The 15326-nt window shown below is 30.5% G+C and overlaps 1 protein-coding gene across 1 annotated transcript in view; it reads right to left on the reverse strand.

Annotated features, from left to right (window-relative positions):
* LOC143235703 (cell division cycle and apoptosis regulator protein 1-like) overlaps positions 1–14757 on the reverse strand; it is a 70608-nt gene extending 55851 nt beyond the window's left edge. The window contains 2 exon segments of the mRNA XM_076473916.1: positions 9352–9444; positions 14573–14757. Of these exon segments, the coding sequence (XP_076330031.1) occupies positions 9352–9403 (52 nt within the window). The 5' untranslated portion in view covers positions 9404–9444; positions 14573–14757.
* Positions 14758–15326: the final 569 nt, after the last annotated feature.

Below are 15326 nucleotides of genomic sequence, written 5' to 3' on the forward strand. Positions count from 1 at the left end.
TCTAATTAACATAACTAAGAGAACTCTTTAAGTAGTGTTTATGATGTATATCTTGAACAAATAACAGATACACAAACACATAGAAACCTGTAAACCAAAATTACATAAAGCAAATTTAAGAACTATATCTGCATCTACACTTTAAATATTTTTTTTAGGTCACATAGAGAAAAAAGAATGGTTCATTTACCACTTTTTTTTCTCATAAAACTACCTTGTGACCTAAAATAAAACAAAGAGTTTAGATATTTCAAATTTAACCCTTTCACAATGGGTCAAAGACAATGTCACTGCAATTGTTGGCTTGCATTCAAAATGTTAATGAAATATTATTTTATTAATTTATGACAATAAGTATGGTATCAAATTGTAATTTATAATTCAAACTTTAATTCTATATAAGAGTTAATTTTTTATATTTAAAAATATTAAAAGAACACTCCTAAATGTTGATTTTTGTGAGTCAAGTGGTATGTTGAATGTAGCACTGACTGGTTAAAATTAGATACCTGTGATGTCAAAGTACTAGGTTTATATTTTGGTACAAAATAGGAAATCAAATTACCAATATTAACAAGGTAGAATATGAAATGAAAACCTCATGTATTTTTACTTTGCTGAGATATGGCTTACGCACTGAATCAAACACAGTTGCCATGTTCGCCTCTCTCTCAATTTTTGGAAACGATCCCTTAAACACACTTACTTCAACATATGATGTGAATAACCAATTAACAGCTTAGAATCACCCCCTTGTGGTTTTCTCAGTCATTTTAATCTGTTAAATGGTTACCACTTTCCTTCAGACCAAGATTTCAAAGAGGTAGGTTGTGTCTTTTGTCTGCTACAAGGTTCATATTTTTTTAAGACCACAATACAACTTGGTTATTAAGCTTGATAAATTATAGTGGAATACTATGGTTTCAATATAACAATTCATGATGTTTTTGGTTATTCAACTGTACACATATATAAACCTGAAAACATATCTTTTTCATATCCTGCATGTACAAAATTTTAAAAGACTTAGCAACATTTCTCCAGCAGCAACAGAGTTCAAAGGTCATTGGCTAGAAGAGAATTGTTTGCTTCTCTATTTATTGTTTTATATTTTAGGAAAAATAAGTTTAATAACTTATTTCTAAATAGTAATATAATTTATATACCTATATAATGTATAATAATTGAAATGTGACTACATATTACAAAATACTAGTCTACTTAAACGTGGCCAAGACAAAATCATTTTGTGAAGACTAAAGGTCAGTTTTATGTAACTGAATACAGTAACGTAAGTGCATGAGCACCATGCAAGTTATGTAACATCAGCAGGGCAAGACTGGAAGGTCAATATAATAAAAAAGTAATAAATATATAACATTATGATACTTCAACTACTTTGCCTAAGCATTTGTATTTTTGTGTTATAAAAAGCATAATTTATATTTCTTAACTATTTTTTATGATGGTTATGAGGTTAGTCAAATTAACAGGTCTCACACAGTTAGAGAAGAGAAAATATCAGACAAAATATAAACATTTTCACTGAAAACAAATGTTTTAAAATCTACTTAGTAGGTTTTAGAGATTACATAAATAATATTTGGGATTTTTGGGACAAATAAGTGTGTAATCATAACACAAAATTAATTAGCACTCACACTAATAATGAAACAAATTCAATATTTACACAAACAAATCTTTAGTATAAATCTGTTTTACTGTGTACAAAATGTCTGTAATCTTTACTAAAAGTGTGCCACATTTTGTGAAGGTACACATATTGCATCAAAAGTTATTGTATAAATACTTAAAGTGTTGCACATTTATCAACATTAAGATCAAGATATTTCAGCCCTTTTGCAACAGGATCAGTATAATATATATTAGTTTGTATATGTCTTAGGAAACCACAAACTAATACAAGTTATCATTTGAAGAGTAGTTTTGTGATCACGAGTCTTTCTTTTATTTCAAACACACATAAATACATTATCATTTAAATAAACTCTGCCATAAAATTATGTAATTTACTAAAGCATTTAAGAAATATGTTGACTTAACTACTTATACTGAAATATCCATCCATTCCACACCAATCGTTTTAATATATATATCCATCCATTACACAGCAATCGTTTTAATATATAGTGTAGTATAAAATAAATACAAATATCTGCAAACTGACATCATAAAAATTCATATCATTCACTTAAATTAAATTACGGTTTTATTCACAGTTAAAAACTACATGCAAGCATTTTCTTTGCTTATCATAAAGCTTTACGAAAACTTAGCTTATTTAAAGAATAACTCTTCCACTGAAATTTTGACAATGACATTTTCTCACAAACATGTTCCACTGCCTTGATACAGCACAAGAGAGAAATGAAATTAAATCAAACCAAGCAATATATATTTAAAACGGCTCGTTTGGGTTGAGAAAATTTTTTCACGTAGAGCAGTGAACAACGTTTCGAACTTCTTTGGTCATCGTAAGGTTCACAAAGAAAGAGAGAGGTAACTGCCCCGAAGCTGACCACATGTTTGAAAGGGGTTGTGTAACTGAGTGTCGGAATGTAGAAGGTGGGCTTAGATGTTTGAATATATAAACGACCCCTTTCAAACATGTGGTCAGTTTCCGGGAAGTTACCTCTCTCTTTCTTTGTGAACCTGACGATGACCAAAGAAGGTCGAAACGTTGTTCACTCCTCTACGTAAAAAATTTTCTCAACCCAAATGAGCCATTTTTACATATATATTTCTCTACAAGTGGGTTTTCTCAACACCAAACCAAGTAATACTGTTGTTTTTGACAAAGAGTTTAACAAAAGAGAATAAAACAAAAACATAACAGTTACTTAAGCCTAATGTATATATATTCCCCAGATGTGATTTGCTTTCATTCTGTTATAATTAAAACCATTAATGTTCTTTTTTGAGAAGAAATAATGAAAAATAAAATCCCTAATAGAAATTCATTAAAATCTTAACACTTTATTGTTATACCTATGACAAAAATAGAACACTGGCAGTTTTGGTTTCAGGTATTATAAAATCACTACTATAATGTTTTTTAAGTTCAAGCTATGTTTCTCATCACAACTAAAACCAAATTTCAACATATTCATCAGTTATACATAATGAATGTAAGGATATTTGAAAAATTGAATAAAATAGGTTCTTTTAATGCCAAACCTTTCCCTGAGTTTATGTAATTATGTTTCAAAAGAGCACAGCTAAAAATAATACTAGAAATTTCATGCCAAACTTGCAACTTTTTCCATAAGGTTCAGGAGAAAGAAATAATAAAAACAGCAGTACAATTAAAAAATAACTACTTTGTTAATTATACACTTTCAATAAACTCCACTGAAGTAGTTACATTTGGCTATACAATTATTTGACAAACTAATAATAATTTACACAAAGATAACAAGGTGGTTCAAAACATTTTGTTTCACTTATCAGCATACTGTTTGGGTTTGCATGTACACTTCAGGACACAAGTTTTATTTTAGCCTGAACGTATTTCCAACTGTATAAGCTACAAAATATAAAAATTCAAGTAATATATAATTTTCTCCCACTGATCACTTCTCATATGCATGCATTTCAACTTCTGTTCAACAACAGGAGAGTTCAGATTTGTATCAACTCCTGTGATGATATACATGCTCCAACTGCTTTCTTTTGTGGCTTCTAATCACTTGTAGAATGAGTGTTCGTGAGTGGACAAAAATAAGAGAGAGAGATTTGTCCATTTATAATACACAATAATACAATTTGTTTACAGCCCGTGAAAAAGAAGTCAGGCCTTTCAATATATAATTTTTTATAACTTTTTCCTTGTAAGCAAAGTTCAATTTTAAATAATTTAGAGCATTTACAATTATTAAAAATTCACCTACAAATGTATTGAACACAATGCTCCAAATAACTTTTTCTCATACTTTTGAAATCACCATGGAACAAAAATACTTTTGAATCTTATAATCATGAACTGAAATAATAATGGAGGAGCTCAAAGTTGACTCTAAACCCACCCCCGAGCTGTACAAAAAAAACTAGTTAGCAAGTTGTTGAAAATCTGGACCATCCACTTCTCAACTACTACAGAGCAATAATAATATAAGACAATTTGAGTCCATATTAAAAGACATTAATTTAAACAAAATCTTATCTTTGTGATTCATTAAAAAGTATATAAAATATACTTGAATTGCCTTAAGGTTGCCATTTAATTATTGTAAAAAAAAAAAAGTGCTGTGATTAATATATAACAACACCCAAAGAATTGAGTAAAAATAGTACAAAATAATATTTTTGGTCTAAATAAGTTATACAAAAAGTCCACATGGTTCCTTTCAGTAATTAATTGAATAAACTAAGCAAAAACACTTAATTTTCAATTAATACAGAGTACTTGTGTAATGATAATCAGAATAATTAAAAACTGATCATTAAGCTCAAATAACCAAGCATTTGTGATTTTCCAAAATCAGTATTATAGCTGGTTAAAATGTATTATTTTTCAGGAATATTTTGATTTATATTTTTGTTATATCCTTACTTTACAATTTTGTGAACTTGATACTTATGCAGTATGCCAAACAATTAAAAATAGTATTATCACTGGTTATAAGTTACCAAATCTGGCCAAAATGGGCTATAGTTGGATAAATAAAGGCCTGAAATAGTTCACAGAAAAAAACAAAAATAAAAGTTTTTATTTCTTGTGTACTGCAGAGGATAGCTTGCAAAGACAGATCTTAAACTATATATATATATATATATATATTCATCTGTTTGTCAAATATTATCCAAATAATTCATCACTAATATAATGGTGCTAACACTGAACATTTAAATGTATTCTAAAAATGACTGGTATGGGTGATAAAACTTTTAAACCTTCAAACTTAATGCTTATGAAAGCATCGTAATATTTACTGATACTCAAAATATACTAACTAATATAAAAGTTATAAAATTAAAATTATAACAAGCACAAAATGGTTATGAGGCCAGTCCCAAAGACCAAACCTATGCAGAGAGTTAAAAAAGGGTACTTTCAACATTCAAAAATTCTTAACATTTAAGCTGAAATAGTGTTAAATTTTAACTTCCAGAACTAAATCCATTATAGTAGATAATTTAAAAAGATACAATGCTCAAAAATCAGCTTAAAAAATGTAGATATTTTGAAATCATGAATGCTCTTGAATCTTGCTGATAATTATTTCATTAGTTATTATAAATAATTAAACAAATACTTTTATCTTCCGATGAAGCATTTTCATAAGCTAATTATTTTGTTTGAAAATTTTCTTCTTATCCACAGTGTGCTGCTCATAATTCTGCAGCTTAAGACTAATTTCAAGATTCCATTTATTGATAGTATTTTTTAAATACTAGTAAAATTTTTCAAAAGTTTATTTCCATACAGTGCTTCAAGTTAACATTTTGCTGGTGGTAAATGTTGGCCAGTTACTTTCAAGTTACTAGAAGTTGAGTGCCATTAACAGATATAATTAGTCTTATGAAACGAATTTCACTTTGATAAATTAAAACATAAAATAAATAATTATTATGATAACAACCACGTTTTCTAATGGAAAAGATAAAATAAAAAGCTGAAACTTATGATAGATGCACAAGAGCAAAGTGCAATAAGCTACTGGAAAATGTTTATTGACTAATTACACTATGTAACAACATTTTTACTTTTTCTTGTTCCTGGGCAGAAAGTGTTATATTCCAATTGCTTATGCCTAAAGTAAATGGAAAAGATCTATTTTTCTCTTCAAACTTTGCCTTTGTGATCTGGTTAATGAAATTTTCAAAATTACCCATTTTCCAGAACATTCTAGGTATTTTCAGTGCTGAGTAGCTGATGGAGAATTTTCTTGAACTTACAAGAATTTTCAAGAATGTTGTAGAACTTATGAGAATTTTAAATTACCTTTTAGAATTTTCTAGAAATTTCCATAGTAATATATATACAGGGGCTCACCACTCACCACTTCAGTTTAGTTTTAGCTGCCTAAGTGAACACATAGACCTATCTGATTTTGTCAGAGATGGCATCAAGAAGCTGCAAACATTCTCCAGACACATTCTGCAATGTATGTGGCCAATTTATTAAGACAAGAGCAAAAACATACTCTGTGACAGCACCTGCTAAAATGTGTGAAGCCTACAAGGCATATTTCAGCATGCTTGTCAGGGATCAAGACAAACACTAGGCACATCACTTCACCTGCAAGCACTGCTAAAAAACTCTAGAAGGTAAGACAGACAATTTTTGTTTTATTGAATAGTAAAACTTTGTACTATACAAATTTTAGACTTTTTAAAATTTAAATATCTTTTAATTTATTTTTTTTTTAATTTCCAAAAGTATAAAAAAATTGCACAAAATATTTTGCATGGATCTCTCACACATTAGTTGTGGATGAAATAAATTTATTCTTCATAACAATTTTATTTTGTTCTTTTGCAGGATGGTACAGAGGGGAAAAGAGAGCCATGAAGTGTGAACCCACTAACTACTCAAGCAATTGCTACTTCTGCATGATGAACCCTTCCAAACGTCGGGTTGGCAAGAATGCATCTGCTATCATACATCCAGACCTTCCATTGTCCATCGCCCCAGTGCCACACTGCCCTGAGCTCCCTGTACCCACTCTGCCATAGAGAAAGCAGCCATCCTCAGAAGAGGAGGTAGACACTGTAGATCCAGATTACAATTTCAGAGGTGCAGCTAGTGAGAGAAACTCATACTACCCCAACCAAAGAGACATCAGTGACTTAATCAGAGATATTGGTCTAATAAAGTCAAATGTCAAGCTTTTGACATCTAGGCTCAAGGAGTGGTATTTGTTAGATGAAAGTGTGCAAGTCGCAAGTCAGAGGAAGTGTCACTGACATTTTTAAGCCCCTTCACTCATCAAGATGGGCTCTGCTTCTGCTACAATGTACCTGGTCTGTGTGAGGCAATGGGAATGAGAGGAGCCTCTTCACTGATAGCTCATCCAGAAACATCAAAGCTATGCTGCTCCATAATGGGAATAAGCATCCATCTCTTCCCCTGGCTCATTCGGTGTACCTCAAAGAGAAATACAACAGCGTCAAGACCTTGCTAAAAGCTTTGAAGTGTGATGAGTATGGCTGGGAGGTTATCAGAGACTTCAAAATGGTGGTATTCCTGATGGGTCTCAAGGAAGCTTTACCAAGTTTCCCTGTTATCTCTGCCTTTGGGACAGCAGGGACACTGTAGTGGACTACAACACTGGCCACAACAAACCGAGTTCTCTGTGGGGAAGCACAATGTTACGTGTGAGCCACTAGTGGACCACCACTGCACATAAAATTGGATCTTATGAAACAATTTGTCACAGCTCTTGATAAGAAGTCCTCAGCCTTCAAGTACCTTCGAGATTTCTTCCCTAACCTGTCCGAGGTAAAGGTTAAAGTTGGTGTCTTTGTTGGACCACAAATAAAGAAGACACTGGAGTGCACATAATTCCCCAAGAAGCTCAGTAGGAAGGAAAAACAAAAGCTTGAGGCAGCTTTATCACAGTGGTTCAGGGTTTATCACAAGGCTGAAAATTATGTGGAACTGGTTGAGGCTCTGTTGAAGAACTACGGCAAAATGAGCTGCAGGATGTCCCCGAAAGTCCATATCCTTGACGATCATCTTGATAAATTCAAAACATGGGAGCAAGACAAGTGCTTCCACCAAGATATACTAGACTTTGAATGCCTATACCAAGGCGCATATAACAAAAACATGATGGGAGACTATGTTTGGGGGCTGATACATGAAAGTGATTTACATTACAGTTGCAAATCAAGAAAAACTACTCACTTCTAAACATTTTTCTTCATTTTTGAATAACTTTAGTATAAATACATGTAAATCTTGATTCATGTGTTGTTTTATTCAGACCTTATTTGCCTGTTTTACATGGAAAATAGGATAATTTCTAAATTTCATTATTCATGTCACAAAAGCAAAGTTCAAAGGAAATAATAGATATTTTCTGTGCTTTGACAACATAAGCAATTAAGAAATAACACATACTATCCAGGAACAAAATCTGTGTTACATTGTGTTATTGTAGTGTGTTCTTTCCCATAAATTTTATTGCTTGCAGCCAGACATATTTCCTTAATAATCTTGACCATTTTTTTACAGTTAGTCTGAATATTCATAACCCTGCCTAGATTTTCAACTATTAAATAAATGCCAGTGCTCCTTGACAGTCAATGGTTCTTTGCACACTATCCACCATTAATTTCAAGCCCTATTGTATACAACACAGCCAGGATTCTCAACACTGTTTCAACGATGATGGCAGAATGATCTTCAGAATCAATATGCAGGGATAAAAAAAACTGAACATTTGAATGTGAAATATTAATTTTTAAGAATGACTTATTAATTTTCAATTATCATGACTCCACACTCTTCAACTACATCCTTGTGTTACTGACTTGAAAGTGAGCAAAAATAATAATTTAAGGATAATATTTTCCTTATGGTCTTTTTAAAATATGCTATATATACATACACTTTATAGCAATAGATCCTCTTTTCTCTTCCTATTTCTTTAGCTTGTTTTTCATCATCATATCTAGCTTTTCAATTCAGTTAAACTTAATATTACATTCCAAGATAATTAAAAAATAAACTGATATTAACTGGTAGTAAAGATTGAGTCATTAATATCTGTTCCTCAAAAAACTAACAGGGAATAAAAGTAACCGTTTAATCACTTGAACATACAAAACATATACAGTTAATTAGCTATAATCACACTGAGAACATATCTACATTTCCTTCCAAACTCCATGTAATTTTAAGTGATATGTGTTTAGTTGTTCAGTAAATGCAGACGGTCCTTATTGTGCCAAGGTCATCGTATTTCTTTCATCCATTGTTCATTAATCACAGCTAACTTTTACAAAGCATGATGTGATGCAATAACAGAATAGGATTGACAGTGGTCACATGCAGTATGAACTAATTTCACCAATAGAAAGCATTCTTATTAGGTGTGCTCTCAAGTTTTCTTGCATAAAAAATACCCCTCACACATAAATTCAGTGTGTGAATTACTCACACTCTCAGGTCATTGAGTACCTATAAAGTTAATGTAATAGAAGCCTACTTTTAAATATAACTGGCATAAATAAGCCAGTCCTTCATGTTCACAGTTCCTAATGACATAGTGGATTATGATATACTCACATAAAGAAACAAATATTGTAAAACAATTATATAAAACAAATTCATTCCAATATTAATAATATGAATAAAGTCTTGCAACATCAAATGTTTACCAGTGTTTCTTGCCCAAGGTGGATTTTTACTTGCTGCCGCAAATTGTGACATTGCTTTAATTGGCAGAATTTTGTCTGTGTTCCTGAACCTACCTAAAGACAAAAAAAAAAGTTCTTACAATTCATCTGTTTAGTTTTTGTACTTAAAACAACTGAACAAAGAAAAAACACAAAATCAAGAAAATTTTTATAACTTTAAAAACCAGTATATTCTAATTACAAAATGCTCAAAACAGTACAATATTCAACTAAACATAAAAGATATTTTAAACATTTTATAAAAAGTTTAATGTGATCATTCCAATGAGAAGTTAAAAGATGAATACAATAAGTCTCATTCAAATTTTTACTTTGGGATAAATCTGTTCTCATGGTCACTGAAAAGAAAAAAACTGAAACATATCTATACCCATCTTCAAAGATAAGAAAATGAAACAGCTATCTCACATTGATATCTACCGATTTTAGTAAACTGTCGTCAACAGATTTTTGTGTCACGTCCATCCTCTAGCTTAAATCAATCTTAGTACATGTTTATAGTACAGTTGACAACAACATATTATTCAGAGAACTCTGTTCAAATTGCACTAAGTAAGTACATCAAAACATGCTGCATAAAGTGCAACAACCATTTGACTTCAAATGAAAATAAGTGCATTGTTCAAGTACGAGATGTATTTTAAGGTTAACTCTATCTTGTAAGTTTCAATCACTGAAATACTGTCAACAGCTGAGAGTTAAACCTAATATTATAGTTTTATATTTCTTTTGGCAAAGTTTTTTTATTTTTGAAATATGTGTTTAACTCCAGTTGTACTTCAAAAATTGTTTCTTTTTTAACATTATCAAAATGCAATTCACAATTACATTTGACATTATGACAAGGTTAATGCTAATATAACTGAGGAAAAGGTTTGTCAACCTGTTGTGTTAGAATGTTATATAAGGATAGTTTAAATATATTACTGCATATTTTAATACATTTCTTCATGCCCATATAAGGATATAAATGCTCAGCTCAGTGAAGATAGCCTCACTACAGCAATATTGTTGTTTGCAAATATCAGTGCTCAACAACTGCCCAGGATTTAGGTGCCTTGAAAATAAATGAAAAGAATCCTTCATGTTTAATAGATGCCATCACACTGATACTAAAAAGTACCCATGAGTTTTGCCCACTGTTTCAGGTCTACATCTGGTTCTACATTCTTACTAAGCAAAAAACACTTTTAAATTCAAACCCTAATGTTATTTATCATGATAGAAATCCACACAATTCACTGTTGTTTATATACACATGCAAGCTCAGATAGCTTTGAACACTTTTGACTGCTATGAGGCCTATATTTGTAGTTTTTATTGGCCTGGTGATGTTATACAATAATACAACATTTTCTTTCATTTTGTACACAAAAACAAAATATTTGTAACTGAGAAATCAAGTCAGTGTTTTAAGATTTATATTACAAATCTGGATACTAGTTGTAAGCAAATTCAGACTAGCAAGAAGAGATTTAGCAAATTCATCTGCAATCTGAATTGCTCTTTATGAGCAACTTGAGACATGAGACAACGTGGAACACCATACAGATTGTTGGTTGTCTTAGTTTAATGGCACACTTTGAACATCTTGGACATCTCAGTTTAGCCAGTAAAACTCTCTTCTTTTGGTAAAAAACAGTACAATTCAGTCAATGCTACTTTTATTGTCCAATTTTTTAAATAAATAATAAAGATACAATATCAGCTTGCTAAAAGTTCTCATGGACTATCTGGCAGGAACTGTTTAGAGCCCTTGTCCATTCTTCAAACATGAAGGACTACAACAAAGTTTGTTTGTTTCTTTTTTTTATAGCAAAGCCATATCGAGCTATCTGCTGAGTCCATCAAGGGGAATCAAACCCCTGATTTTAGCATTGTAAGTTTGCAGACTTACCACTGTACCAGCATGAGACCTAAAATAAAGTCTCCATTTTGTTGTACAAACATATGCTACATTTTATGGTTTCAAATATGATCAATTCATTCACTATGATAATGCAGTATGTATAAAATACAAGCTTTATGAAAACCATTAAATTTCAAGATATAAGAGGAACTTTTTTGTTGTTCAATTCACTCTCATTATTACATAAAAGTGTTTCCTTTGATTTAAATTATTTGCCTAAAAAAAGCTTATAAAAATATTTTTTCCAAAAATTGGCCTCTGAAACCCCTCTGAGAGTAAGTCCATTTTCAATTCAAAATTCTCAGAACGTCACACTTACAAATGAATGGCATTGAACACAAAATCTAAAATATTCTCAACTTAAATTAAAAGCAAAAAAATTACTCAATACTAAAATCTGAATGTCATCAGAACTACAACTACTGAATTTAAGAGAATTTAATTTCTGCCATAGAACTTGGATGACCAGTTTATTAACTGTAGGTCTTAGAATAAAAAAATATTTTATTAATGTCCCATAATAGCTATTTGAAAGTTTTGGTTCAAGAATGCAAATATCAGTCATAGAAAATTATGAAAGTTTCATTTTTACTTTTATTTAAAAACTTTGACACTATTCTAAACTTATTTCACTGCACTCTACAACATGCAGTGTGTGTACATAAGCTCATCTGAACCTTAAAAATATATCTTGACCTAACCAACTTAGCTATCTGGCATGCTCAAATTGTATTGATAGTTTTCATTTTACCACCTAAAAAAAACTGACAGTTGGCTTTTCTATGTTTCACAGATCCTAATGACAACAGCATTAGATAGTAGAATAGCTTTCCTATCACATTTTTGAGTGTTTCTTATAATCTTAACAACTCTTGAGGATACTGTTACATAATTTGAGGTTGGGGAACCTTTAGGAAAGTGGTCATTAAATAAATTACATTTGTTGTTTTGTTTCATATTGAGATAAAGAAACGAAATTTAAGTTCCTAATTATTTTGGAAAGTCAATTCTTTGGCCATAAAAAATAATATCAATAAATTAGGATAATGAGTTAAAAGGCAGTCAGTGCAAAACAGATCTGAATCACTTTTAAGAATAAACTACTTTCACTCCTTGATGAGCAAATTCCTTAAAAGATTAAAAGGATAATGAGAAGGATCAAACCTATCGGGAAAATTAAGGACATAATTTAAAAAATCCAGAGATGTCATAACTTTAATTTTATTATAAAAAGTTAAAATTTACTGACAGGTTAAAATTTATGGAATTTTAAGGTGGTTCAGAGATTTGGATAAAAAAAAAAGATATTGAGGGTTTATGAGCAACATTTGGCAGTAATAATAAAAAATAATAATAATGATTTTTGAAATCAAGTTAAAGCACAATGTTAAAATGGATAATGTACCCTTAAAGTATATTGATAGTTCTGGTAAGATTTGGTTGAAAACCAATGGCTAAGTTTTTTTTAATGTTTTTAAAAGAGAAAATATTAATATTCCTGACCCTTGGCATCTTATATGAAACATTGGAATTAACCTGATTCATCATGGTATCATTCTTTTGGTGGTAAGAAAAGTGAGATGATTTTATTTTTTCCAATAGTGGTTTAGCAAGGATAGCCTTGAAAGATCAAGCCCCTTTTTAAACATGGTTTATATCAGTGGGACTCAATACAACATTCATCTAAGTAATACAAAATAAGTTAATAATGCTAAGAGAATGTCTACACAGAGTCATGATACACAATTTTGAATATTGTTTGATCACAGTCTTATATCTTACATAACAAAGACTATTTCCAGAACCAATACCCAGTTTTCTTATAAACTCCATTTGCTATCTGTACAAATATAAAGAATTACATTATCTTTCAGGTGTTTATTTAATTCTCAGTGGATTTAGGAAGACAAATAATTATTGCATTTAAAAAAATATACATATTATTTGAAAAACTAATCTTGCTGAAAAACACATGTTATATGAACAACACTCATCAAATTCCTTCACTTTACCAACACTACCTGGGCCCTTTGGGCCAAATCCATAACCATTTGTACTTATTAGTTCACATACTAGTAACTTCTGATATATTTAGTGTATCTCTACAAAACTTGACAGACTTTTAGTAAACATTACATGGCTTTTTCATATGAAATCAGATTTTTTAATGTAGAATTTTTTATTAATATTTGTTCATGAAACTGTCGATTATTTTTAACTAGTACAAAAGCAAAGTGATCTTCATTCTGAGATTAAAAATACTTTTCTTTGTCTCAAGAATCTCATACTTCACTTGTATAACCTCTTAATCATATAAACTCCACTTGCTGTCTGTGTTTATTTAGTTCTCACTACTGTTTAAAAAAAATGTTATTTAAAGAAATAATTTTGCTGAAAAACACATGTAATATGACCAATAATCATCAAACTCCTTAATTAAATGTTGGTATACTTATCTTGCATGTACCCTACTATAGACACCTGTGTTGAAATACAATATGAATTATTCTTAGAGGTAAAGCAGCAAAAAAAAAAATAATAATCGAAATCTCAAATATATTATAATCTAAGTACCAAAACCTGATGAAAATAATAAAATGCACTGACTTGCATCAACTCCAAGGCACAAATTTTAAACATGTATGTAAACTCAATCACATATATTGCTATAACTTTGCTTTAATTTCATTAAAAGTAAAAGTTAAACTGCAAAACTTAATAACTCTTAAATGCTAATCTAAGATAGTAAGTCAATATAACTATAACGCTAACTATATACAATTTGAAAACATTTAACCTAGATTGAGCGACTCTGCTCGCTATTGCCATTTTTCACTGAACTAGTAGCGTTACAACTCTCATATTTATAATCGTTTCCTTCTATGTAAGCCTACTTAATCTAAATTCTAATCGTTAATGTCAACTTACATATAAATTTTAGAATTTGAACGCCAGATTACACAAATTAAAAATACATTAAAAGAATTACTTTCGAAAAACTAAATTTGGAGAAAGTTATGGCACTAAAACAACAAGCAGTTAGACTAACAAAAAGTAGTACTTGTACTGTTATAATGGTACAACGTAGTAGAATAAACGTGAGAAGTCGTTGCTTTGCGCCCAGAAATATGAATCCGTTTAGGAATGCGATAACAAATACATAAAAAGTAAAATGTTTGACTGCGAAATTTACAATTATTGAATTACACACACTATTGTTATTACTGTTAGAATTACTAATTTAGTCGGGTCCGTAACATTATTACGACTTACTTTAAGATATATTGTTACTATTTCCTGAAACAATAACAGGCTTGTCTAATAGTTATAGTTATATTTTGAATAGTCTCAGATGATATTCTTTGAACAAAATATCACACTCTTTTTACACCACTAAGTAACACGGTAACAACAACTGAATACTTAAGCCTAAAGTTAACAAAATTCAACAGTAAATTAAACAATAGTATCACACTCAGGTGCTCATTGGTTAAGATTTACGGAAATATTCGACATTACTCGGAAATATTCGTTCTCCCAGCGTCTGTGAAAGCGAACTGTGATTGGATTACACAAGGACTAAATCGAATGTTTTACATTTAACAATATTTTGTGTGTTTGGTAATAAACACAAAACTACACAAAGGGCTGTCAGTACTCTGCTCACCACTACTATCTAAACCCAGTTGGTAATGTGAATCCTCAGACATACCGTTGAGCCACTGGTGATGTCGTAACAATATAATCTTCGTGTATGTATTATTATCTAAATCACATCATCAACTGGAATAAAACCAATAAACATATAGAAAATAATTATAAATAAAAATCCAGTATCATTTTTACCAACAACAATTGACAAAAATCACATGCTCCAAACAATTCACGAATCACTTTTGACTATTCTGAAACAAAAACAAAAGATCATTGTTGTTCAAACTCAGAAAGAAACATTAGTTCTAAGTGTTGATTGCTATAACTCAAAGTACTCAAGCCGTCTTTGATTTTTTTTAAAAACATGCTATTC

Source organism: Tachypleus tridentatus, chromosome 12 (assembly GCF_004210375.1).
Source record: "Tachypleus tridentatus isolate NWPU-2018 chromosome 12, ASM421037v1, whole genome shotgun sequence".
In the NCBI taxonomy this organism is placed as follows: Eukaryota; Metazoa; Arthropoda; class Merostomata; order Xiphosura; family Limulidae; genus Tachypleus; species Tachypleus tridentatus.